The following is a 26,289-nucleotide window of genomic DNA, read 5'->3' as shown; positions in this document are numbered from 1 at the left end:
AACACTTCCGCAAACGGCAATTGGCGGTAGATCAATTGTTAATTTCAAATCTGAGATTGCTAGATTTTTGTTAACCAAAGGAATTTAGGGATACGAGGCAAAGGTGGGAATATGGAACTAGGTCACAGGCCACCCATGATCTCATCGAACAGAACAGATTCCAGGGGCTAAATGATGTACTTCCTTTCCTACATACTATATCCACATCTGGTTTCTGGATCGTTGGAGACCGGACATACAACCCAAGATGCACATTGGGAACCTGAGGAAGTCCCGATGCGCTGACCTCCGTGAGAATTACCCGGGAAGTTTGAACTTCTGATGGGCAATGGTCCCTACTCCCCAGGACCCTCCATGATTGTCTCAGACTCTGAAGTAGGAGACTCACTCACTCATTCATCCATTCACTAGCATCCACACTGGACCTTTAAACTTGCCGTACGGCAGCTAATGCAGTAAAAAAGGGGCATGTCCTGTCTACCCCACCACGCTACAGCTCTGCAATGGTTTCTTCAAAGGATGTGCGCTCCACACTTTTGGAGAAGCCAGGCTTGGAACACCACCTGGCAAGAAAAGCGGAGCAGCATTGGGACATGGAAATGTTCGCGTGAAGCAGCAATCCGATGATGACATACAGTAATGACTTCAGGAGACTTTTCCCGCCTGACATCAAGATGATGGTTATCATTGGAAACCTCCAAGGTCATGCATCATATTGTGCCTTAAGCCCAGCAACCCACTACAAGTAATACCACATGATTTGAAAGTTCGATAGTCAGGAAACTATGCCACAGGCATCCAGAACTGAACATCTATGACGGATATGTGTGGGTCCCAACTGTGGTTTATTTTGACTGATTGAAAATTGCAGCTTTGTTCTCACCAAGGTATTAGAACTTTTGACTAATATTTAGAGCATTTTGGGGGTTGAGCCCTTGACAGACAAATGCCTTGCTGTAACTTCCTTTCTCTGTGAAATTGGAGCAATACGGAGTTCAAATACATTTTTCTGTGAAAATGTCACATATCAATGTGGTAGAGCTCCAAATGGGGACTTTGGTACAGTAACACTGGGAATCCTGAGGTTAAGGAAAATTTATCAGGTCCATGGTGGGAGTTCTGGATTATGGCAGAATTAGGAAGAGTAAAAGCATGCAGTTACAGTGAGCTGGAAGTATTATGTGCAAAAATACTTGGCTTGGTGACAGGTGTATTCCTTATCCTCTCATATTTGGAAGATCCAAGATCTCTTCAAAATCTAATTGAGTCTCATAACAGCTTTCATGTTGAAGGACTTTAATTGTTAAAAATAGTTGGATCAATGATCAAATGATACAGATTCATGTCATTTATGGTTGATGTTCTGTCCATAATAAAACCGTAGTGCAAATCAAATAATGCCCATTTTGGCTGTACCAATAATAGTACATAGGATTACAACATGAAAACAGTCCATTCAGCCCAACAAGTCCATATTGGTGTTTATCCTCCACGAGCTGTCAGTTGAATCCCATGTGCCTGATCTGTTCCCATAATCCCTTTATTTTCTTTTTCTTCAACTACCAATCTACTACACTTTTCTTAACAGTTGACATGGTCTGTACTTAATTCACAATCTCCGATACTGCAATGTACAGCTTCAAAACATGATATCTATAAAAAATTTCTCCTGCTCTCTCCTAAATCTCTCTCATTTAATTTCAATATCCGTGTCTTATTTCTAAATTCCTCAACCACTGGAAACAATCTACTTCTATGAACTCTGTTCCAGCCCATAACTTCAAACACCTCCATCAAATCAGCTCATAATCTTCTCTGTTCTAGTGAAAATAGATTCTGAAGATGAGGAGGTTAAAGTGTGACCAGATTATGATCCTAATAATTGCTTTAGCCAAAGTCTTTTCTTTCCCCCCCGCCACCCCATATGTGCGACTCTCCACCCCTGGAAATTCAGGATTTTTGTCACTGTGGCTTGGTGACAATTGAACCAAATTTATAAATTTGAGAGAATGAAAATTGCTGTGAGCTGACAATTTTAGAGAAGTTATTGAGGAGACAGCCAAATGCGGTTTTTGAGTAATGGCAATTGCAATGAGGGGTTCCAATATAGACCATTACAACATGATGCATTTGGCAGGAGCAATTCCAAACATGTTGGGGTGCATGTTCTCGGGTGCGGAGTATGGACCCGAGGACCATAATTTAGCAATCATTAAAAAGGTCCATGGTCAAAGTTGCAAGGCTGTTACAAAAGAAAATAGGGTGATGGGTTGTGTAGTAAAGACAAGAAAACATAGGTACATTTCTTTCCTTGGGTTGGCCACATCTACAACATGATGTCTAGTTTTGGTCTACTCATATGGTGGGGGGTTATCAAGTCCTAGAAAAAGTTGCAGAGGAGGATCACTTGACTTCCAAGTTTAAGGGACATCAGCTATCAGGGTAGACTTAAAGAACTGACACTTCACAAGGTATATGTAAACTTTGAGGGTATACAATTTAGGTCTTTAAAAAATGGAATTGTTAAGGTTTTGTCCACATAAATTGGCTAGAAAGGCAGGGCAAGACTTGGGGCACCAGTATAAGCTACCAAAATATTTGGTTAGGCTAGATGCTTGGAAGTACTTCTTTTTACACAGCAGTCAACAGCATTTAGTGAGTGCACTTTGTTGCAGATGCTCAAAAGGGAGCTCTACCAGTTTCTACTACTTGTATGACATCAAGTTATAAGAGGTAGGTGGAACTTGTGCATCAGTTACTGTGATCTCCTAGAGTTTGCTTAATTGCTTTTGGGGCACGAAGAGGAATTTCCCAGAGCTTCCCCCACCAACCCCATCCCAAAATAGCCTACTGTTCTTTGTTTATTTCCAGGAGATTATATGAATGTGGAGGGAGAGGTGGGAGAGATGGAACTGATGGTTAATATAGGTTGCAACATGTCAGATGGGACATGTTAATCTTTTTTGATGGATCAGTTAATTTTTTTCTGACATTTGTTTTTATATGTTTTGTATGCTTACTTTCAGCCAGTGAGGCCTGAAACCTCTTTGCTTTACCACCTCTCACTCCTCCTTTAAGACGCTGAAAGGTACCTCTTTGACCAAGCTTTTAGCCACCCATCCTAATATCTCCTCCTTGGGTTTTGTGAATTTTTGTCTAATTGCTCTCCTGTGACATTTACTCTTATTATACTCCTACTACTATAACTACTACTATTATAGGCACTATATAAATACAAGTTGTTGTTTTGATGAAGTAAACCTAGAAAAACAGGTCACTGAGTTGGCAACCACTGGGCTTGATTTTAGGAGAGTCATCAAATAAATGAAGGGGGAGAAGAGTTGTTTATGCAGAAGGTTGTTAGGTCATGAAATGTCTTACCAAAAATAGCAATAGAAATAAAATATACAACAGCTTTTAAAAGGGCAATGGATAAATGTTATAAATAGCTCTTTTAGAGAGCCAGCATAGGTGTATGGGCCAAACTGGCCTCCCACTGATACAAACAGAATTGTAGGTTTGGTCACTTATTGAAGCTGGACCTGAAATCTAAAGCCAAATTCATGAGATTGCAAATTATAAATGGTTAATGTAAGGATGCATCTCAGATTTCCATCTTATATTTTTATTTACAACAGGATAAAGAATGATTGTTCTGATGGCAAACATACCTCAGTACCTTCAATTAGTAAATAGGTTCATTAAGGAAGTTATGCAGCTTTGCAGCAACATATCCGATTAAAAATCTGAAAATAAACACTGTGCAATTGTCCTTGTTTAACAGTAACTTAAGCGCTCAGAATTAGCAAAAATGATTTAGCTTTTTTAAGCAATACTTACTACATAGAATTCCAAACTTGCAAATGTTGAATCAACCACTTGGAAAACTTTCCCTGCCCTGGGGAAATCAGACACAATACAGAGCTAAAAAATAGAGCGTCTATAATGAAATATGCATATCACCAAAGCAGTTGGATCCGGGACAGTGCAGCCAGTGTCTGAAACACATCCAAGGTACCAGGGTCTAACACAGAACAGAGGAATAGATTGTACCTTCTTCGATCAAAGTAGGAAAGCTAAACGAGTTGTGTAGGTTTTCCTTTTATTTTTAAAAATTGATTAGTATGAATGGAGTTGGTTTTATTTCTCATTTTGCAATTAATTCTTGTTGCCTGTAAGCATAGTGGCGTGAAAGGGCACCTGTTGACGTAAACAGGTACAAATCCCAATGTCTGGTTTATTTTACTTCTGATCGTCAGTCTGGTCAGAAAGTGGCTGGTTGCTTATTTTAAACAAAGACAAGACATTAAATTATGACGGGTTTAAACTCACACCTCTATAATTCCAGATTATTTTACTCATGTTCAACCTCAAACAGGATTGTTATATGGACCTGACTCAGAGTTAGTGTGTCAACGCTTTAGTGGCTAAAAGCTGATGGTTCAATATTTATTATCTACACTTCTGACAACTCAAATATATTTGGTAAAATTGTTTATACTTCGATTCCTGATATTACAATGGACTAATATATCATACAGTATACATAACCTACACTAAATGGAAAGATGTAGCTTGTATCTCCTGTTGCAAGACTTAGATTTTTTAAATCCCTTAACATGTAGTTAGGTTGGTTAAAAATATCTCCAACTTCTTAGACCTGGAGAATTTTACAAAATTAAACTTGTTCAACAATTGAATACTTTACAGATTACACCCCGCGCCAATCAGTAACGTAGCTGTGGCGATTACAGCAGTGTTAACTCATATCCCATTGATTTTAGTGGAAGGGTAGAACTATGACAATTAGCTATTTAAATTTTTCAATGATTGTCTCTTGTGGATCAGTGAAGAAGTCCCAGCAAATTGAAGCGTGGCAAATGTAATGGCATAACTCTTGCACTATAATTTCCACACCATAATAATGGCATACCTCACAGATGCACTATTATTTAGACACAAATTAGCAGCAAATTCAGGCCCAAATGTTCAGATGAGGGCATGATGATTTTCAGCTATAAAGGTCACCTACCCAGTCCATCACAATCTTCTAATAATGTTAGCAGTATTTGCCAGTTGAGCACATGTCTAAGGTGACATGTTCCTGCTCATTTTAAAATGGGTTAATACCTCTACTAGTAGTAGTAGATAGCTTCATTTATTTGTACTGCAACACTAGGGTGAGTATTTCCTGAACATCCTCAGAGGAGGAAACCTATCCAGTGAATTGCTGGAAATTGGAGTTTACCTTTAGTGGGAGAAACTGAATTGTGTTCTATTAATATGTTTTTGTTCAATGCTCAAAATTTAACTGATTAGATGGTGTTACAACTGTCCATACTAAGGGTTGAGTACAGAGTTTTGGTTTCAGTTTAAGATGAATTGGGGGTTGTTTACTTTTGGTTTGGTTTAATATGTGTGTGTGTGTTTACAAACCATGCTTGAACTTTTGACCCAGCTGAGAGTCTTTTAGAAGCAAGAAACCCCTGAGGTTGCTATGGAGAAAATTACTGAGGGTGGAGCTATGCTCTAAAAGGAAAACTGGTGGGCTTAGGTTTTTTTTTTAGGAAAAAAAAGTGTAAGAGAAGCTGGCCTAGAGGCTGCAGCCCATCCAGTCTGTTGTGTGTAATCAGAGAACTCAGTTATGTGTGTTTAGAGAGAAACAGAGGATGTTCTAGAGAATTGGGTTTGTTTTGTTCAAGTTTGTATAGTAAAGGTTCTTTTGGTGTTTCAATTTAATCTTGGAGTCCTGCACTCATTTCCTTACCCTTACATTCATTAAATGATTATGATCTATCAAGCCAGATCCTAACAAGTATCAGGCTTGCCCAGTATTCTCAACTGGAATCATAACAATGGACCTTATTTTGGTGCTTTATTTGTGATGGGGGGTTTTATTTAAGGTAAAGGCTTGCAAATTAATAAAGCAATACTGTTTTTCAAATATTTATTCTAGTAGTAAATACAAGATGCCTGATAGTGATTGTTCCCCCAGCAACCATCACCCAATGTGAGGCTCAAAACCAGGACCCTGGGATTATGAGTCCCATTAACAACCAACTGAGCTAGCCAGAGCGTGTAGGAAATCCCTGCACTTGTTCAAATAAATGCAACCTTTTGCTAAAGCAGGAAAGGTGACACTGGGTCTAAACACAGTTCTAAATGTGACCCTTAAATATTTCAAAATCACTCGACACCCTGCCACCTGCTGACCCGAAGTGCGTCAGGAATCTGCGCTTAGCCTATGCGCAACTGTTCTTACGCCTTTCCGGTCAGCTAGCAGGAGTTAGTGATCTTTATATTGGTTGGCTATTTTCACCTGAATATAGACGAAGCAAATAAAAATTACTATCCACAGTGCAATACGTTTAGAAGGTATAAATATGATTACCATGGATAGAATCTACAGAATAAAACTAGCCTCAGAGAAGCAATATAAATAGAGGGTGCAAGAAGTTCATTAGTGAGGTGTGCATGTGTGTTCATGTGCACGTATGTGTATGTGTGTGTACATGTGGGCATACGTGTACATTTGCGAACAAGCATACATATGCACATATGTGTTGAGTGAGTGTGTGAGACAGCACGTATGAGCATGAGAGAATGAGCACGTGCGCGCAAGTGGACTGCGAGTGCATGAGAGTGGGGGCAAGGGTGCACATACACATGTATGCAAGTGAGAGTGTGATACATTAAGCCTAGAGTTAAAGGATGTCAAGGCCTTGGAGAGAGCGCAGAGGGGATTTACTAGAACAGCACCAAGGATGAAGGACTTCAATTACTTGGAGAGCCTGGAGCAGCCAAGGTTGTTGTTCTTAGAGAAAGTCAAGGGGAAATTTAAAATTAAAATTCATGAAGGTTTTGATAAGAGTTCAAAGGGAGAAAGCGTTTCCAATGGCAGTTGTATCAGTAAACAGAGGATAAAGATGTAGGATAATTGGCAAAAGTGCGGATGGGGGGGGTTCAGGGGCGGGATTGCAGATTTGCTATTGGAAGATGAGAAATTATTTTACACAGCAGATTATGACGATCTCAAATTCACTGACTGTGCTGAAAGCATAATAAGCAACAATGTTCATATTTAAGTTTTATTTATTTACATATATAAGTTTTAAAAAGAAAAATTTTCAAGGTTATGGATGAAGTGCAGAGGAGTGGGGCTAATTACATACTTCTTTCGACGAGCCGGCACAGGCGCAATGGTCTCCATGCTGTGCTGTCTGGTTCTATAATTTAACTGTTACCTAATTTCTCCCTATTGCAACCCAAAAGCACATATTGGCCCAGATCTTCTGGTTTCTGGATAGTCAGAGACTGGATGTGCCCTTTGGGCGTCTAGACGAGGTTGGAGCTTCTTCTTCCAGAGTTCTCTTACTTCTCCAATCATGTGATCTGACATTATTACATTAGCATTGTATATGCTTTTGATGTTAACCCTTCATTGTAAATCTCCTCCCTCTCTCTCTCCCCCCGGCAAGCCTTTACCCTCAACATATTTACATTCTCCTACGTCTTCTCCCAAAGTTTCAGACTTCACAGGGTTAGCCTGAGTTGCCTTGACTAATTCTGCCTGATCTCGTTCTGGTCCCTTTCTGAGGTCATGGACATTCCATACTCTCCCTTCTGTTGGTGTGTGTGTTCTTCTCTTGGGTTGCTGTAGAGCTGTCTCTTATTATTTCTTCTTTCTCTTCAGAATCTTCGCAGTAAGCCCAAGTTTCTATTGGCTTTCTCTCCAAGGATATTAAGGCTCTGTGGTTTCTCCTTATGATACCCTGGTCTGATTCAATCCTGTATGATCTTGGTTGTGGAGTTTTTTCAATGATTGTGCCTTCCTTCTGTTGGTTTCACACCCATACTCTCTCCCCAGGCTTCAGCATTGGTACCTCTCATACTCTACTTCTGATCAAAATTCCAAGCCTGGTTACTTCTGTTCTTCTCGTGCTGTTTTACCCCTCTAGTGGCCATTTGTGGTGATATGGGTTTGAGTTTTTGTTCTAGAGATGGAAGCTGTGTTCTCAATCTCCTACACATTAGTAACTCTGATGGTGAGAACTCATTTTATAGTGGTGAATTATGATAACACAAAAGAGCTAAAGTCTTCGTTTTTCTTCAATGAATCAACTGTGCTTCCAGTGACTTGTGCTATGTGAGCTGGAAACTTGATCATGGTTTGGCGAACTCACATTTTTCATTCAATGCTAGTACTGCATCCTGTAAGATTCTCAGTACTGCTCTGACTCTGCGATCATGCTCTTCCTTTGGAGAACCATGTATGAGTATGTCATCCATGTGACATATTATTCCTTCTATACCTTTTAGCGTGTGAGCTATTGTTCCCAAGAAAATTTCTGGAGCGGATGCTATTCCAAAGGGAAACCTACTGAAACAATAATGACTGAATGACATTATAAATGCGGTCAGCAATCTGGATTCTTTGTCCAGAGACAACTGCCAAAATCCACTGTTCACATACAATTCTAGTATGGAAAGGCTCTCACCCACTGAGTGGATCTCATGTTCCACTGATTTGTTTAGTCAAATTAAATCCACACACATTCTTACAGTGCCACTTGGCTTTGGATTATCAGATCAGCCATGATCTCAATGAATGGCAGAGCAGACTCAATGGGCCGAATGGTCTACTTCTGCTCCTACGTCTAATGGTCTATGGTCTCAAGCCTGTTCGACAATTGCAAAGTCTAAGACTCCTCCACTACTGTCTGCTTGGTTCCATTACCTGCCCCTCTCACGGTCACATCCTCCTGTCCCTCACTGCTGACCAAATCAGATGACCCTATTCTAAGAGGCGTAACCATCCTCTAGAACAAAGTGTCCAGGTTGGTCCCAAAGGTCAGCTTGATGTTATCCCATACGCATTTCATGAGTCAGCTAGAGGTGGTAGCTGTTTTCTCTATGTTTGTATCAAGTTCTACATCAAGAATAGACCGTCACTATTGACCCAGGTAACAGAATTTGCTAACCACTTCCAGCAGGGTGTTATTTATGGGTTTCAGAGTTTTGAATTTCTTTCTACTCATTATTATAGAATTAGATAATTTATTTTGATAATTAAGACTGGCTGAAGATTGTTGCAAATGCTTCAGCCTTATCTTTTGCACTGATGTGTTATCAAGGACGGGGATATTTGTGCAGCATCCTCCTCCGGTGGGGTGTTTAATTGGCCACCACCATGACTGGATGTGGCAGGACTGCAGAGTTTAGATCTGATCCATTGGTTGTGGAGTCTCTAGCTCTGCCCATCACTTGCTGCTTATGGGGTTTGGCATGCAAGTAGACCTGTGTTGTAGCTTCACCAGGTTGACACCTCATTTTTAGGTATGCTTGCTGCTGCTCCTGGCATGCCTTCCTAAACTCTTCATTAAACCAGGGTTGATCCCTGGCTTGGTGGTAGTGGTAGAGCGGGGGATATGACAGACCATGAGGTTAAAAATTGTGGCTGAGTACAATTCTGCTGCTGGTGGCCCACAGTGCCTCATGGTCGCCCAGTCGAGTTGCTAAATCCATTCAAAATCTATGGTGGTGGTGCCACACAACACAATGGCGGGTATCCACAATGTGGAGATGGGACTTCTCCTCAACGGCTGTGCAGTGGTCACTCCTACCGAAACGGTCATGGACAGATGCATCTGCAGCAGGCAGGCTGGTGAGGATGAGGTCAAGTATGTTTTTCTCACCACCTCACCACCTGCTGCAGACCCAGTCTAGCAGCTATGTCCTTTAGAACTTGGCCAGCTCGGTCAGTAGTGGTGTCACTGCACCAATCTTGATGATGGACATTGAAGTTCCCCACCCAGAGTACATTCTGCACCCTTTATACCTTCAGTGCTTCCTCCTAGTGGTGTTCAACATGGAGCAGTGCTGATTCATCAGCTGATGGGTGTGGGGGGAGGGGGTTGGTGATGATGGCTTCTGGGACATTTTCTGTAAGGCATGATTCCAAGAGTATGAGCACATCAGGCTGTTGCTCAACTAGTCTGTGAAACAGCTCTCCCAATTTCGGCACAAGCCCCCAGAGTCCCAGAGACTTTGCAGGGTCGACAGGGCTGAGTGTGTCATTGGCATTTCTGGTGCCTAGGTCGATGCTGGGTATTCCGTCCGCTTTCATTCCTTATTAACTTTCTAGCATCCATATCATGCACAATCTCGAAGAGGTTTCTCCTGAATTCCTTATTGGATTTATTAGTGATTCTTATACTTTAAGGCCTCTAGTTTTGGATACCACGAGTAGTGGAAACTTCATCTCTCTTCTCCAGATGTACCCTATTGAAATAATTTATTTTCATAATATTAACAACCTCTCAATTTTTTGAACTGGTAGGTTTTTCCTGGTCAATTCTGGTGTTATCCTTGAAAATTCATTTTGCACTTTCTCCAGTGCTTCGACATCCTTTTGGCAATATGAAGACCACCACCATCTACAGTACTCTAAATGTGTGTGTCCCAACCAATATTCTATATAGTTTATGTGTGTGGCCCAACCAATATTCTATATAGTTTACAGAGTAATGTATACTGAGGCTTGAGAATGAGTCTACTAAGCAGTCTCTTCAGCAGGGGACATGGGGAATCCAAAACGTGGAAAGAAAACATTAGTTAAAAATGAAGAACGCACAACGCATGCCAATGGTTTTTGCAGAATACCGAAGAGGTACACATTGATGATTAATCTTTGCATAACTATGGAATGGAAGAATTTATGTTACTGATCAAACTAGTTTGTGCCAGCGCAAACAGGATTTAGTGTTGGAGCCTCTTTTCAAACAGCAAAGCTGTAATGTTTACTTAAAATCTGATTATTTAAAATATGAACTACAGTATCCAAGTATATAATTTCACTTCCAAATGTACAGCATGACAAATTAGTAGTTTGTTTACAGCTGGTCTAAAAGTATCCCAAATACTTTTATACTCACCTTTGTTCAAGTCAAATCAAATAAAGAAATCCTAAAATACAGACTTAAGGCATGAAACCAAAAGGTGTCTGTTTAATAGCTATTAATTCCTTTATTTACAAAGCACAAGTTTTTTTAAAAATGATAAATTAGGAAACAATTTATAATGTAACAAGTGTGCAGGAACCTAATCCACATGGTTGAAGAGACCAATGGGGAGGATGGGAAAAAGAGGAGACATGGCAAAACCAAAGAGAAATTGCACCCAAATAACAAGAAATTGTACGAGTACCCATAAATTAGATTAAAGAAAAACCAAAAAACAGTAGTTAACAAAGACGGGAAAACTCCAAAAACATGATCACCATCATTTCAAAATCATTTTTGCTCATTCATTTCACCCGAAGTAAAACAAATGGTTCATATAAAATCTTGCACTTGAGGAAAACCCTGAATTCTAAGTGGCAATAATGAAATTGAGGCATGTTGATAATAGACACCAGTGCTTGCTTTAGCCCTCTGGGTTGTCTTATGTCAAAACAAATCAGCAACACAACACATACTCCTCAATTAAAGTGCCTATGTATGTAACACTGGAGTTTATTACTGCTTAAATAAAATAGTATCTCTGATGTCTAATTTTTTAAGTCCTAAGAATTTAACCTCTGAATACCTAAGAAACAAAATACTCAAATACAAATGTAGACATGAAACACTTGAAAAAGTTTACTTCACTGATTACCCTCATTTCAAAAACTTTCCCTAGTAAAACAAGTGCCTTTTCTCAGTAGGGTCATTTAAAAAAAATTATTCATTCCTGGGATATGGGTGTCACTAGCAAGGTCAGCATTTCTTGCCCATTCCTAACTGCTTGAGAAGATGGCAGCAAGTTGTCTTATCGAACTTCTGCAGTCGTGAGGTATAAGTACACTCACATTGCTGTTAGGTTGGGAGTTCCAGGATTGTGGCCTAGTGACTATGAAAGACCAATGACATATTTCCAAATCAGGATGGTGTGTGACCTAGAAGGGAACTTGCAGGTGATGGGTGTCCCCAAGTACCTGCTGCCCTTGCTCTTCCAGGTGGTAGTCGTCGTGAGTTTGGAAGGAGCTCTGGAAGGAACCTCAGTAAGCTTCTGCAGTGCATTTTGTAGACTGGACATGGTAGCCACTGTGTGTAGGTGGCGCAGGAAGTGAATGCTTAAGGTAGTGGATGGGGCACCAATCAAGCAGGTTGTTTTGTCCTGGATGGTGTCAAACTTACGTTGTTGGAGCTTCGCTGATCCAAACAAGGAGTATTCCATCACACTCCTGACAGCCTCAGGTGGCGAGTTACTCACTACAGAATTCCCAGCCTCTGGTTAAACTCCTAATGGTCAGTTAGTGAAGGTGGAAACCAGAAGTCAATCTTTACACATGTTTTAGATTTATTCACAAATGTACAGTTACAACTACAAATGTATAGCTCCTAACTCTACAGTCCAACACCAGTGCCAACAGATGACCCATTACATTAACTCAAGTAATTATCCAATGAATGCCAACCACCTGTATACACTTAACCTTAATTTATAAAGTTACTACCCATGACCTGTTCTTGGAGCCAGAGGATTTATGTAGCTGGTCCAATTATGGATCTGGGTGACAATGGTAAAGCTACAATTGGTTTCCATACCCATATTTTAGGGGTGTGAGTCAGCATATTTGGTAAAGGAATGCAGAAAATTTGGGTGAGGCATGAACAGAATTCCCAGGAAACACCATTTTTTTTGGAGGCAAGATATACTTTTTGCCGTTATCTACCAAGAACCTTGCCTGTGACAGGAAAGAAAGGACAGGCAAATTTTAACAGATAAAAGCAGATACTGCATTGAAACAACATTACAAGAAGAATTTTAAAGACACTTCAGAAGATAGTGGCATCAGTATATACATGCAATTCAGACAATTATACTATAGTTTCAAATTTACTGGTTGTTGCCAACAAACAACCAAGAGTAGATTAGAACAGACTCCTGCCAGTGGTAAGGCATTATGAAGAAATACCTCATATGAAAGTTATTTACAAAGGATTAGCTTAACAAGTATTTATTATAGCACCTTTAATATAACACTCCATAGAGCTTCACATGAGCATTTCAAAATAAAATCTGACATCAAGCCACATAAGATATTAAGGCAGATGACCAAAAGCTTGGTCAAAAAGGTAGGTGTTAAGGAGCATCTTAAAAGGAGGAAAGAGAGGCGGATATGTGGAGGGAAGCTCATCAAGGTCAAATATGACACCAAGGTTGCAAACAATCTGGTTCAGCCTCAGACTGTTGCCAGAGAATTGGATGAAGTCAGAGGCTAGGGAATGAGGGTTTTGGAGGAAGTTTCTGCTCATCAAGAACTGCATGTCAGACAGTCTGATGACCTAGAGACAGTAGAGCGTTGAGTACTAAGTGTTACAACCTTTTTATTATTTTATCCTGTTGGCATCAAATAGAATTTTACTGTAAATGTGTAACTATAATTATAATGATTAACTTGTTTCAGAAAATTAAAATTGTTTAATGGATTTCACTTAAAATATGGATTGACAGCATGATGTTTTATTTGTTCATTGATGAAAGAGATTTTATGAAGGCAAAGGATAAATTCAGGAGCTAAAAGCAATTGTCAGTCACTGTTTTATCTTGGGCACACAACAATCTTACCTAGAACCCAATAATTTAAATATGGGGAGTTGGAACCTGTCCATGGGAATGATCCAAGGTATGGAGGCCAAATTAATCTAGAGCAGGGGTACAACATTTCAAAAATGTAACAATGGTAGGAAGCAGGTTGGATTAATTGTAACCTAAAACAAAATTTAAAACAATCTAACAGCTTTACTGTAAAAAAGGAAAAAATTCTTGAAGAGCAAAGTAGACAAATTACAGTTAGTTTGTACAACTGCCAAAGAGAATGCCAAAAAAGATCAGTTTCAACTAAAGCTGAACTGTGAAAAGCAATAGCACAATAGATATGGAGAAAGAATTAATGTGAATTTAATCCAACAAGAATAGGCACCATCAATACCTGTATTCAAGCTTTTGCAATATTAGCAGGCCATCAAAGATGCTATAAAGATGTTTAACCTGAATTACTTTCACCTAATAGTAAAGCAATCGCAGCTTTTTCAGCAGATCTGTTGGACAGTACTGTAAAATATGCCATTCCTGATGCTCATGACTTAATGCCTGAAATATACAATCAAATGTATAAGAAATGGGGAGGGAGGGAAGAGAAACTTCACAGAACTCGCCATAAAACTAGGAGATATTTTAAAGGGAAAATTTTCTGAAATTCTAGATTATCTAAGAATATGGATGCTTGACCATGAATGTGACTGAGGCAGTTGGACAAATAAATAGTTCTCACAACCATCAAGGGTCCCAATGATTGAATGGATGATCAGATTCTTCCCATCAGTTAATCAGAGGAACAAACACAGATACACACTGGTGGTGTGCCTCCACAGAAGGAAATCGAGAAGGTGCACCACAAAAGTAAAACAAAATAATGCAGTGACACCAGAGATCTCAGGTGCTCTAAATACTAAAATGGGCAATGTATAAACAATTCACCAGACGTGGATCCAGGTACCTATCAGAAAGTCCAAACATGGTTAAAGGCACAAAACTGTAGGATGTGCAATACCACCAGAAACAAGGAATATGATCACACAGTTACATAAATATACATAGCCAATTTAACACTGTACAGGAATAGGAACTAAAGAGCTCTGATAGATCATGGTACTGCAGGTGTACCAGACAGATTTACTAAAGGTCACTCAATTTATACTATCTGCAGAACATGGAGGTAAAATGTAAAAGGCACCACTACTTTTGGCTTAGCATGGTCAAAGACATGGTGGAATTTTGTTAAGACCTGTGACCAATGTCAATATATGAGTAAACCAAGGGAATACAACAAATCTCCTGCTATCTGTGCCTCTTTTCAAAAGGGTGGGCATTGATATCACAGGTTCAATGCTTAATACATCAGGAAAAGAGTACTTATTAATCATGGTAAACTTCGGATCTAAGTGTTCAAATACAATAGCTCTTGCATTATATACATTGCAGCTAACACATTTGGGCACCCAAAACGATTCTGCCTGATGAGTTATTCACACAATTATAACAAGAGGCACAAACAAAATAACTTTTATCCAAACAGTTTTAAAAGCACCATGGCTCGCACACTACACTAAACCAAGTTAAAATAACTAAGGGCGGACATAAAACATTATCTTATTGTAACTTGCATACAGGAAGGTATCCCAAGAATCCAGGATTTGCAACATACAAATTACAATACAGAGGCTATACAATGACACTATACAATGACTGCCAACAATACTCAAAGGCATGACTAGGGAAGGCAGAAACATAATGAAGATGGAGTAGGTGCTAAATTTAACAGTTAACGTCAATAGGTTGGCTAAACTTAGACAAGAGAATCTAAACTGTGCATCAGACAGTCATGAAAGCTGGTACAACCGCAAAGCTCAGCATTGGGACTACCAGATACGCCAGTGTGTTGGCGTTGCTATCTACAAGATGTAACAAGTTAGATGCTCATTAGGCAGTTCCATTCATAGTGGTAAAAATGCCTAGCAAGCAAAGTTATACAATAAAAATACGGTGCAAACTTGAGAGGCTGTAAGGCTCGTTTCAGTGCTGCAACATGCTCTAATTCTATTACCTGTGGACTGGTCAACTGTGGTAGAAGCTGTGGTACAATCTGCTGTTGCTGCTGTGGCGGTACCTGCTGTTGTACTGGCAGTTTGCCTTCATGATGTTCCTGTTTTACCATCAAATCTTTCCTCAACTGTTCAACCACTTTTTTCTGAAAAAAAGAACAATTCTCAGATTTAATCTGCATATCAGAAATGTAAAACACTTTATTCATGCTAGTCTATTACATTCCTTTATTTGGGCTTATTATGAGGAATATGTATGAAACAGAAAATTCTCCATAATCTTAAGCTACTCAAGTTCTGTGCAGCATTGGTGTATACAAGAAAGCACAGAATGACAAAAGAGCCAACATGTCACTCATACACTACTCCAAAGAGTAGCTGTATGCAGGCTTATGCTGAAGAATTGCCCACACAATGGGGTATAAAATCAGTCTTGGAGAGTGATCGCGAATCAGTGGCCCATTTTGCACTCTGCCTGATTTTCTTACCTTCACTACATGGAAAGAATGGCCCACCACTTCGCTGTACTTCAGCATATGGTGGTGGAGACAAAACTTTGGAGCCAGGTGAAAGATTTGATGGTGCGAATAGCACACTGTGTTTATTGGGGTTGAATGAGTTAAGGGCGAATGGTCTTACTCATTTATATTATGTCACCTGGTAACCTTATAAACGGACACCAAACAGAAGGAATTGGTTTCACCACGTGAACAGTGACACAAAAAAGTTAACCCCTTGCTGCTCTTATGTGCTTCTCAATGATTAATTCATTAGCAGCAAAGTAGTTGTTTATCTGGCCTTTGCTCAGTGAACAGGCCAGGATACAAGTGATGGGAGCCCACCCAAGAAGAATTTTTTTTAAAAGAACTACTGATGGAAAATCCTACACTATCAAAATAATTCGGAGTGTAACTTGTTCCTTTATCCCCAGTGTCTTAACAAGTAAACAAATACAGAGCCACGTAAACCAAGATTGGAGCTTCAAAACTTGATCTTGGTGTAAAACCAAGTTACCTTGGCATCCCCGAGCTAAAGAGAGTAAAATTAAAGTCAGGAATCCTATTCTTGAATGCCATGCAATGATCTGTGATGGCAGCAATACATGTAAACATATTATTTGAGGGCTTAACTTGTCTAACACCTTTAAAAAAAAATGTTCCAAACCACCACACACAACGATGTGTTATTTCTTTTTAAATGGACACAGCCAAAGGATGGACTATTTATGATTTACCTAAAGCTTGATCAGCGAGGTGAGGTTTAAGGACACTCTTCAAGAAAAGCAAGTTGTGAGGGATTGAGACAAGGTGGGGAGAGGGTTGATGTGGAAGGATTTAAATGCAAGGTTGGTAATTTTATGTTTGATGCTCTGGGCATCTGCAGCAAACGTAGGCCAGCGAGGACAGGGGGTAATGGATGAATTAGAAATACCTGGAAAAACTCAGCAGGTCTGGCAGCATCAGCAGAGAAGAGCAAAGTTGACGTTTCGAGTCCTCATGACCCTTCAACAGAACTAAGTAGAAATAGGAAAGGGGTGAAATATAAGCTGGTTTAAGGGGGTGGGGGGGTTGTTGGGACAAGCAAGCAGTGATAGGAGGAGATAATCAAAAGATGTCACAGACATCTTGGGGATGCCACGGTAACTTGGTTTTGTCTGTGACATCTTTTGGTTATCTCCTCCTATCACTGCTTGCTTGTTCCAACAACCCCCCCCTTCTACCAGCTTATATTTCACCCCTTTCCTATTTCTACTTAGTTCTGTTGAAGAGTCATGAGGACTCGAAACGTCAACTTTGCTCTTCTCCGCCGATGCTGCCAGACCTGCTGAGTTTTTCCAGGTATTTCTGTTTTTGTTTTGGATTGCCAGCATCCGCAGTTTTTTGTTTTTGTTTTTATATAATGGATGAATTAGATTTGGTGCAGGATAGGAAATAAGCAGCTGAGCTTTGAATGAATTGAAGCTTATGGAGGTTGGGGGACCAGCCAAAGTATTAGAATGCATACGGTACAGCACAGAAACAGAACACTCTGCCCAACTGATTGGTTCTGTTGTTTGTGTTTCACACAAGCCTCCTCCCACACTACTTCATCTAATCCTATCATATCATTCTATACTTTTCTCCCTCATATGTTTATCTAGCAGCCTTTAAATGCACCTATGGCTACTTGCTCAACTACTCCTTGTGGTTAAGTTCCACAATCTACCTACTTTCTGGGTAAAGAAGATTCATTAGTTACTATCTTTGAGAATTTTGGACTCCCGCACAAGTGGAAATATTTCCTTGCATCTCTGTGCACTGTACTCCCAATTGTGTTCCAAAGAAAGGTTCTGTACAAGTTTAACATAACTGTTAACGCATAAAGGGACAGATAGCAAGTCCCAAGCTAAAGAAAAAAACCCAAAATCCAGGGTAGTGGGACAGGAAAGTCCCAAGATCACCTTCCAGCCAAAGGACACGACAGGATAGGAACCTGGAAAAGGTCCTGTTAAGTAAAGTTAAGAATGAGGGGCAGAGAGAAAGGCCCCAAGCTTCAGGTTTAAAGAGAGAACAACTTGCAAGAAGCAAGAAGGTTCAAAGAGACAACTGAAGTCTATAATTCTTTGCTATGGGGATGTGAAGCAGTGGTACTGTTGACGGCTGCAGAAAGCAGATTTAAAGCGAGTACAGCTTTCAAGAGGCAAGAACGTCCAACAAGGCAGATAAAGGTTTGTAACTCTTTGCTATAGGCACATGAAGCAGTGGTACTGTTGACGGCTGAGTTGGTGAGAGAGAGTGCATGGAACACAGCTTGAATGCATGTGGTGACCCAGGGGAAGAGGAACATCAGAAGGAGAGTTTGAAACTCTGGAGGTGAACCCTTGCGGAAGGCATCTAAGGGAAAGCATAAGTTCGGGAGAAGATTCCAAAGCAAGTTCTTGGAGAGCGGAGATTGGAAGTCCTCGTGTGAAAGGCAGAGTTCAGTGAGACTAGTTCGCTCACGGTTTGACAAGCGTCTGGGGGGAGTTGAGGGGAGATCCATAGCATTTGATTGAGGCAGCATGTGTTACTGCGTTTCAGAGTGTGGTTTGTCTGACCACAGAGTTGCCTGTTGGTTTACATGGGCTGTACTTATTGTGGACATTAATGTATAAGATAGTTTTTGTAACTTGTGTTATCCTTACAATCTGTATATATCTGTAAAGGTATAGTTGTGGATGAAGGAGTATTGTAACATAGTTCATCTTTTGTTTAATAAATATTTTATTCTTTTGTTAAAAGTTCATCAGCTGACTCCTGTGACTCTGATCAGTAGCTACTCTCCACATATCTAAACAAACAAATAAAAGTTAGGATCTATCAAGCTGGGTTCCACTCTGGGATCAGGCTTGTCCAGGGTCAGCCCCAGCTGGGATCATAACATTTATCAAATCTCTACTTGAATGAAGGTGGTGTGTTGATGGTACCCAAACTATATCTCAGCAGGCTCAGGAAAGCAATTTTTTTTAAAAAAAGTTTCTTAATCATGCCATTTAAACTATTTGGGCTTAGTTCAGAGTTTGGATCTGCATCGGAACTCTTGTGAACAAGTATTACTTCTAAGGTCATATATATCCAAATCAACAGCTGATATCTCAAATTATAAATGATGCTAAAATATATATTGAGAGAGTCTTAAATTTAAAGATGATAGATGGGGGAGCTTCTTATAATACTGAAATGGACTGGACAGCTTTAGAATTTTAATCCTAAAACTTGAAGGTTAGCAATAAAACATCAGCTTTGGCTCAAATCATACTTCCAATCATCATTATACATTTCTGGCATTTAAGATCTGAAATCAGCAATGAAGTAAAACAGATACAGTAGTACTGGTCAAGTTTTGTATTTGTATTGATTCAGACTCCTGCTAGTTTACATAATGTTAAATAGTTTATTACAGGAAGCCACCTTAAAATAATACATAGGGAGGTGTCAGCTGTGGCTCAGTTCATAGCACCCTCGCCTTTGAATCAGAGGGTTGTGGGTTCGTGTCCCACTCCTGGAAACCAAGAACTGTGATTGTACTCAAAAGAGTTGCAATCTGTGACTGTTGATAACTCGAAAGAATTTTTTAAAATAATACATGCAAGGATTTTATATAAAACTGGTGAGGTTGGGTGCTGTTGGGGAGGGTTTAACTAGATTGGCAGGGGGATGGGACCCTGAGGGGAAATTCAGATGAGAGGAGAAAAACTGGCAGTGGGAAGTTGAGAAGTATTAACTGCTAAGGAGGATACATCAGAGAATAGTGTCAAGGTAAATCAAATACTTGGAGAGTTCGATAGAACTAGAGTAGGCTATAGTAATTCATTAGATGGGGTCAGAATAAGGAAGAAAGTTAAAAGCCTAAATCAGGATTAATGTGCATGTATGTGAATGCACGGAGCATGGTTAATAAGATTGGTGAACTACAGGCACAGGTTGACAAATGGAACTATGATATATTTGCTGTAACAGAGACTAGGCTCAAAGAAGGGCAGGACTGGGCACTAAATATTCCTGGGTACAAAGTGTTTAGGAGAGATAGGAAAGGGAAAAAAAGGGGGTGTGAGGGTGGGGAGTGGCAGTGTTGATTAAAGATGGTATTACAGTACTGGAGAGAGAGGATGTTCCAGAGGAGTCAAAGGCTGAATCTCTCTTACTTGAGGAAGGATGTAGTTGCATTGGGGGCGGTTCAGAGGCGGTTCACTAGATTGATTCCAGAGATGTGGGGCTTGTCTTCTGAGGAGAGCTTGAGCAGTTTAGGCCTATACTCGTTAGAGTTTAGAAAGATGAGATGAGATCTAATTGAGGTATATAAGATGCTAAAGGGGATAGACAAAGTAGATGTGGAGGGGATGTTTCCCCTTGTGGGGCATTCCAGAACGAGAGGCCATAGTTTTAGGCTAAGGGGTGGTAGATTTAAATCAGAGTTGAGGAGGAATTACTTTTCTCAAAGGTCGTAAATCTGTGGAATTCACTACCTCAGAGTGCAGTGGATGCCAGGACGCTGAATAAATTTGAGGAGTTAGACAGGTTTTTAATTAGTAATGAGTTGAAAGGTTATGGGGAGAGGATGGGAAATTGGAGTTGAGGCCAAAATGAATCAGCCATGATCGTATTGAATGGTGGGGCAAGCTCGAGGGGCTGAATTGCCTACTCCTGCTCCTAGTTCTTATGTTCTCTCTGGCGAGAGGTAAGGAATGAAAAAGGTGCAATAACATTGATCGGTGTAATATGTAGTCCACTAACTAGTGGAAGGGATGTAGAGAAATAAATCTGCAAAGAAATTAGTGAGGTCCACGAATTATAGAACAATTATAATGGGCGACTTCAATTATCCAAATATAGACTGGGATAGGGTAAGAGTTCCTGGAGTGTGTTCAAGATAATTTTCTGCAGCAGTATGTTTCCGGTCCAACGAGAGGGCAGGCACTGTTGGACCTGGTTTTGGGGAATGAGATGGCCCAAGTGGATCAAATGACAGTGGGAGAGCATTTAGAGGACAGTGACCATTGTAACATAAAGGTTTAGGTTGGCCATGGGGAAAGACAAGGAGCAAGACAAGGAGCAATCCTGGGCAAGGATAATTAACTGGGGGAAAGCCACCTTCGATGGGATGAGAATGCACCTGAGTTGAATGAGTTGGAATCAAATGTAGGAGGAAAAGACGGTAGCTGAACAATGGGCTATCTTCAAAGAGATAGTATTGCAAGCAATGTCAAAATATATTCCCTTGAAGGGGAAAGGTAGGACAAATAAATCTAGAACATACTGGATGACGAGCGAGATAGAGGTGAAGATCAAAAGGGGGAAGTACGCGTATGACAGATGTCAAGTAGAAAATACAATGGAGAATCAGGCTGAATATTGAAGGACCAGAGGGGAAGTGAAAAGCCCAATCAGAAAAGCAAGGAAGGAGCATGAAAAGAGACTAGCAGCTAAAATAAAAGGGAATCCAAAGGTCTTCTATAAGTATGTAAATAATAAAAGGGTGGTAAAAGAAAGGGTAGGGTCAATTAGGGATAAAAGAGGAGACTTGCATGTGGAGACAGGAGAAGTAGCAGAGGTGTTAAACGAGTACTTTGCATCTGTCTTTACAAAAGAAGAGGATGCTATCCAGGCCGAGGTGTGAAAGAAGGTAACTGGTGCATTCGAGGAATTTACAATTGAGAAGGTGGTGGAATTGAAAGGCTCTCTTTACTTAAAATTGATAAGGTACCAGGACCAGATGAAATGCATCTGAGGATACTGAGAGAGATGAGAGTGGAAATTTCAGCAGCACTGGTGATAATCTTCCAGTCTTCCTTAGACTTACGGGAGGTGCCAGAGGACTGGAGAATTGTGAATGTTACACCCTTGTGCAAAAAGAGGTGCAAGGATTAGGCCAGCAAATACAGACCAGTTTGACTTCAGTGGTAGGGAAACTTCTGGAAACTATAGTTCAGGACAAAATCAACAGTCACTTAGACAGGTGCAGGATAATTATGGAAATCCAGCATGGATTCATTAAGGGAAAATGATGATTAATTAACTTGGAGCTTTTTTGAGGAGGTAACAGAGAAGGTTGATGAGGGCAATGCTGTTGGTGTGATGTATATGGATTTTCAAAGGGCATTTGATGCAGTGCCACACAATAGACTTGAGCAATTCTAACTCATGGAATAAAAAGGAAAGTATGAACTTGGACAAGAAATTTGCCGAGTGACAGGAAACAGAGTAGCGATAAATGGTTGTTTTTCAGGTTAGAGGAAGGTCTGTAGCGGAGTTCCCAGAGGTCAGTGTTGGAACTCTTGCTCTTCTTGATATATATTAATGACTTAGACTGTGGTGTGCAGGGCATGATTTCAAAATTTGTGGATGACATGAAGATTGGAAGCATTGTCAACTGTGATGAGGATAGTCTTGAACTTCGAAAGGGCATAGACGTGTTGGTGGATTGGGCAGACAAATAACAGATGAAGTTCAATGCAGAGAAGTATGAGGTGATTTATTTTGGCAGGAAGAATGTGGACAGACTGTATAAAATAAAGGGAGAAACTCTAAAGGAGGTGCAGGAACAAAGCGGCCTCGGTATATATGTACATAAGTCATTGAAGATAGCAGGGCATGTTGAGAGAGCAGTTAATAAAGCATATGGTATCCTAGGTTTTATTAATAGGGGCATTGAGTACAAGAGTAAGGAGGTCATGTTGAACTTGTATAAGACAAGTTAGGCCTCATCTGAAGTACTGCATTCAGTTCTGGGTGCCGTATTTGAGGAAGGATGTAAAGGCATTGGAGAGAGTAGAGGAGATTCACAAGAATGATTCAAGGAATGAAGAACTGTAGCTATGAGGATAGATTGGAGAGGTTGGGTCTGTTTTCCTTGGAGAAAAGACGGCTGGAGAAGAGAATTGACAGAGGTATTCAAGATCCTGAGGGGTATGGACAGTGTAATTAGTGAGAAACTGTTCCCACTCAAGAAAACATCAAGAACTAGAGGACACAGATTGAAAATGATGGACAAAAGAGAAGTGATGTGAGGAAAAAGATTTTTACCCCAGAGGGTGATTGGAGTCTGGAATGAATTCCCTGAAAGGGCGGTGGAGGAGGGTTCGATCAAGGTACTCAAAAGGGAATTGGATTGCTATCTGAAAAGAAAGAATGTGCAAGTATTGGCAATAAGACAGGGAATGGGATTAGGTACAATCATCTTTCAGCGAGCCAGTACAGGCTCAATGGGCTGAATGGCCTTCCTCTGCACTGTAAAGATTCTGTGATTCTGCATCTTGAAGTCTATATTTCTTCCCTGAAAACAAATACAAGGGGCTCATGAAAAGTTAAATTACTCAACCTAAAGTTCCAATAATGGCTCAGCAGAGGCAGAAGTCCCCAGTATACAGGTGAATTGCATAATTTGCTTTAAATTCCTTTGGAATGAGAGTAGTTTTTCAACAGTCTCTAACTTGGAAGACTGCAGAATGCCAAAGAGCGGGTGAGTGTGGACTTCATGTAAAATAGAGCAGGGAGACTTCATTTAAAAAGAGCACGGACAGCAGCTGATTTGAGAGTTGGATTGATGAGTATTTCTAGTCTTTAGATTAAAATTAAAGGTCTATAGTTAGTGTTTGGATCTCTAGTCTTTATTTTCTCTTCCTTAAAAATAGCTTAAGTATAAGTTCAATACTGGTGTAAATAATTAATTTCACTAAAGTGTAAAGAGCAGGGATACTAGAGTAATTAATTAATAAATTAAATAAAACAAGATAGCAATGGCAGGACAGGCGATGTATTGCTGCTGCGGCATGTGGGAGCTGCTGGACACCAACATGATCCGGAGCAAGCACACCTGTAGTAAACTGTTTGCAGCTCGAGGAACCTGGGATCAGTGTTAAGGAGCTGGAGTCTGAGCTGCAGACATTGCGCCACATCAGAGAGGGGGAAAGTTACCTGGACACTTTGCTCCAGGGGGTGGTCACACCTCACAGGTTAGATAATTTGAATTTGGTCTGTGATCAGGGACAGGAGTGTGAGACTGCAGATGAGACAGGTATGGGGACCCAGGGGGTCACGTTCAAGGAGCCTCAGCTCCTGAAATTGTCCAACAGTTACAAGGTTCTTGCAAGCTGTGTGGACGACAGCAGGGAGATTGACCGAACTGACCACGGCACCGTGGCACAGGGAGCCATTCAAGTGGCGGGAGGAAATAGGAATGTAGTAGTGGTAGGGGACAGTATAATTAAGGGGATAGATACTGTTCTCTGTAGCCATGAGCGTGAGTCCCGAAGGCTGTGTTGCCTGCCCGGTGCCAGGGTTAAGGACATCTCCTCAGGGCTGGAGAGAAACTTGGAGTGGGAGGGGAGGGATCCAGTTGTCATCGTCCACGTTGGTGCCAATGACATTGATAAGACTAGAAAGGAGGTTCTGCTGAAAGAATTTGAAGAGTCAGGAGCTAAATTAAAAAGCAGAACCTCCATGGTAATAATCTCAGGATTACTGCCTGGGCAAACTGGCATAGGTTAAATAAAGTCAAGGAGTTAAATGCGTGGCTCAAAGATTGGTGTGGGAGGAATGGGTTTCAGTTCATGGGGCACTGGCATCAGTACTGGGGTAGATGGGAGCTGTTCCGGTGGGATGGGCTTCACTTTAACTGTGCTGGGATCAGTGTCCTGGCAAATCAAATAACTAGGGCTGTAGAGAGGGCTTTAAACTAAATAGGTGGGTAGGGGTTCTGGAGAGGGGATGAGTAGGCTTACAAAGCAAAAGGATATGGCGACATTGCAAGGCAGCTACTTAGGTAAGGATACCCGGAGTGTGACAGGAAGCATACAAACATAAAAAAAAGCAGCAAATAGGGTCAAAGTGGGAAAAAATGGTAAAAAGGCAAAATTAATGACTTTTTACTTAAATACACTTAGTATTCGGAACAAAATAAATGAGTTACCGGCACAAATAGAAATTAATGGGTATGATCTTATAGCCATTACGGAGATGTAGTTACAAGGAGATCAAAGCTGGGAACTAAATATTGAGGGGTATTTGGCTTTTCGAAAGGACAAGCAGGAAGGAAAAGAGTGGTGGGGTAGCTTTGTTAGTACGAGATGGAATAAGTACAATAGCAAGAAATGATCTTGGATTGGAAGCTGTGGAATCCATATGGGAGGAGGTAAGAATAACAAGAGGAAGAAGACTATAGGTGGTAGTAATCTATAGGCCCCCTAACAGTAGCTATGCTGTCGGACAGAGAATAAATCAGGAAATAATGAGGGCATGTAAAAAAGGCAGTGTATCAATCATGGGTGATGTTAATCTCCATGTAGATTGGGAAAATCAAATTGCCAGAGGTAGCCACGAGCAAGAATTCATAGTGTGTATTCGGGACAGTTTCCTAGAACAATAGGTTGTGGATCCAACCAGGGATCAGACTATTTTGGATCTGGTAATGTGTAATGAGGCAGGTATAATAAATGATCTGAGTAAAAGATCCCCTAGGAAACAGTGGTCATATCATGGTGGAATTTAGCGTTCAGTTTGACAGTGAGAAAATTAGTTCGGAAACATCTGTGCTAAACTTAAATAAGGGTAATTACAAAGTTATGAGGGCAGTGTTGGCTGGAATGGACGGGAAAGCAGTTTAGCAGAAAAGACGGTTGATGAACAATGACAGACGTTTAAGAAAATACTTCATGACTCACAACAAAGATATACCCCAGTGAGGAAGAAGGATTGTAGGAGGGGGATAAACTAACCATGGTTAACCAAAGTTAAGGTTAATATCAAAGTGAAAGAAAAAACATACAATATGGCAAAGATAAGTGGTAAACCAGAGGATTGGGAAAGTTTTAAAAACCAGAAGTTGACCCAAAATAAAAAGAGGGAAAAAATAAACTTTGAGGGTAAACTAGAAAGTAATATAAAAATGGACATTAAGAGCTTCTTTAGATATATAAAAAGGAAGAGAGGTCAAAGTGAACATAGGCCCCTTAGAGAGAGTGAGGCTGGGCAAATAATAATGGGGAACCAGGAAATGGCAGACGAGTTGAACAAATACTTTGCACCAGTCTCCACAGTAGAAGGCACCAATAGCATATCAAAAATACCAAGTAATCATGGAGCAAAAGGGGGAGGAAACAAATATAATAACTATCACTAGAGAAGAA

The 26,289-nt window shown here is 40.4% G+C and overlaps 1 protein-coding gene across 7 annotated transcripts in view; it reads right to left on the bottom strand.

Moving 5' to 3' along the window:
* phf21aa (PHD finger protein 21Aa) overlaps positions 1 to 26,289 on the bottom strand; it is a 332,304-nt gene that overhangs the window by 103,188 nt on the left and 202,827 nt on the right. For 6 of the 7 annotated variants that reach the window (XR_013577548.1, XM_078548866.1, XM_078548869.1 and 3 more), the window contains exon 4: positions 15,650 to 15,793. The exons of the other annotated variant lie outside the window; for it this stretch is intronic. Coding sequence is in view for 5 of the 6 variants with exons in the window: in XM_078548866.1 (XP_078404992.1) it covers positions 15,650 to 15,793 (144 nt within the window). In the remaining variant the exon portion in view is untranslated. The remainder of the gene's footprint in view (positions 1 to 15,649; positions 15,794 to 26,289) is intronic. 7 annotated transcript variants of the gene reach the window in all.

The sequence above is a fragment of the Cetorhinus maximus genome, chromosome 9 (genome assembly GCF_964194155.1).
Source record: "Cetorhinus maximus chromosome 9, sCetMax3.hap1.1, whole genome shotgun sequence".
Taxonomy (NCBI): Eukaryota; Metazoa; Chordata; class Chondrichthyes; order Lamniformes; family Cetorhinidae; genus Cetorhinus; species Cetorhinus maximus.
This window is presented reverse-complemented; position numbering and strand designations above follow the sequence as displayed.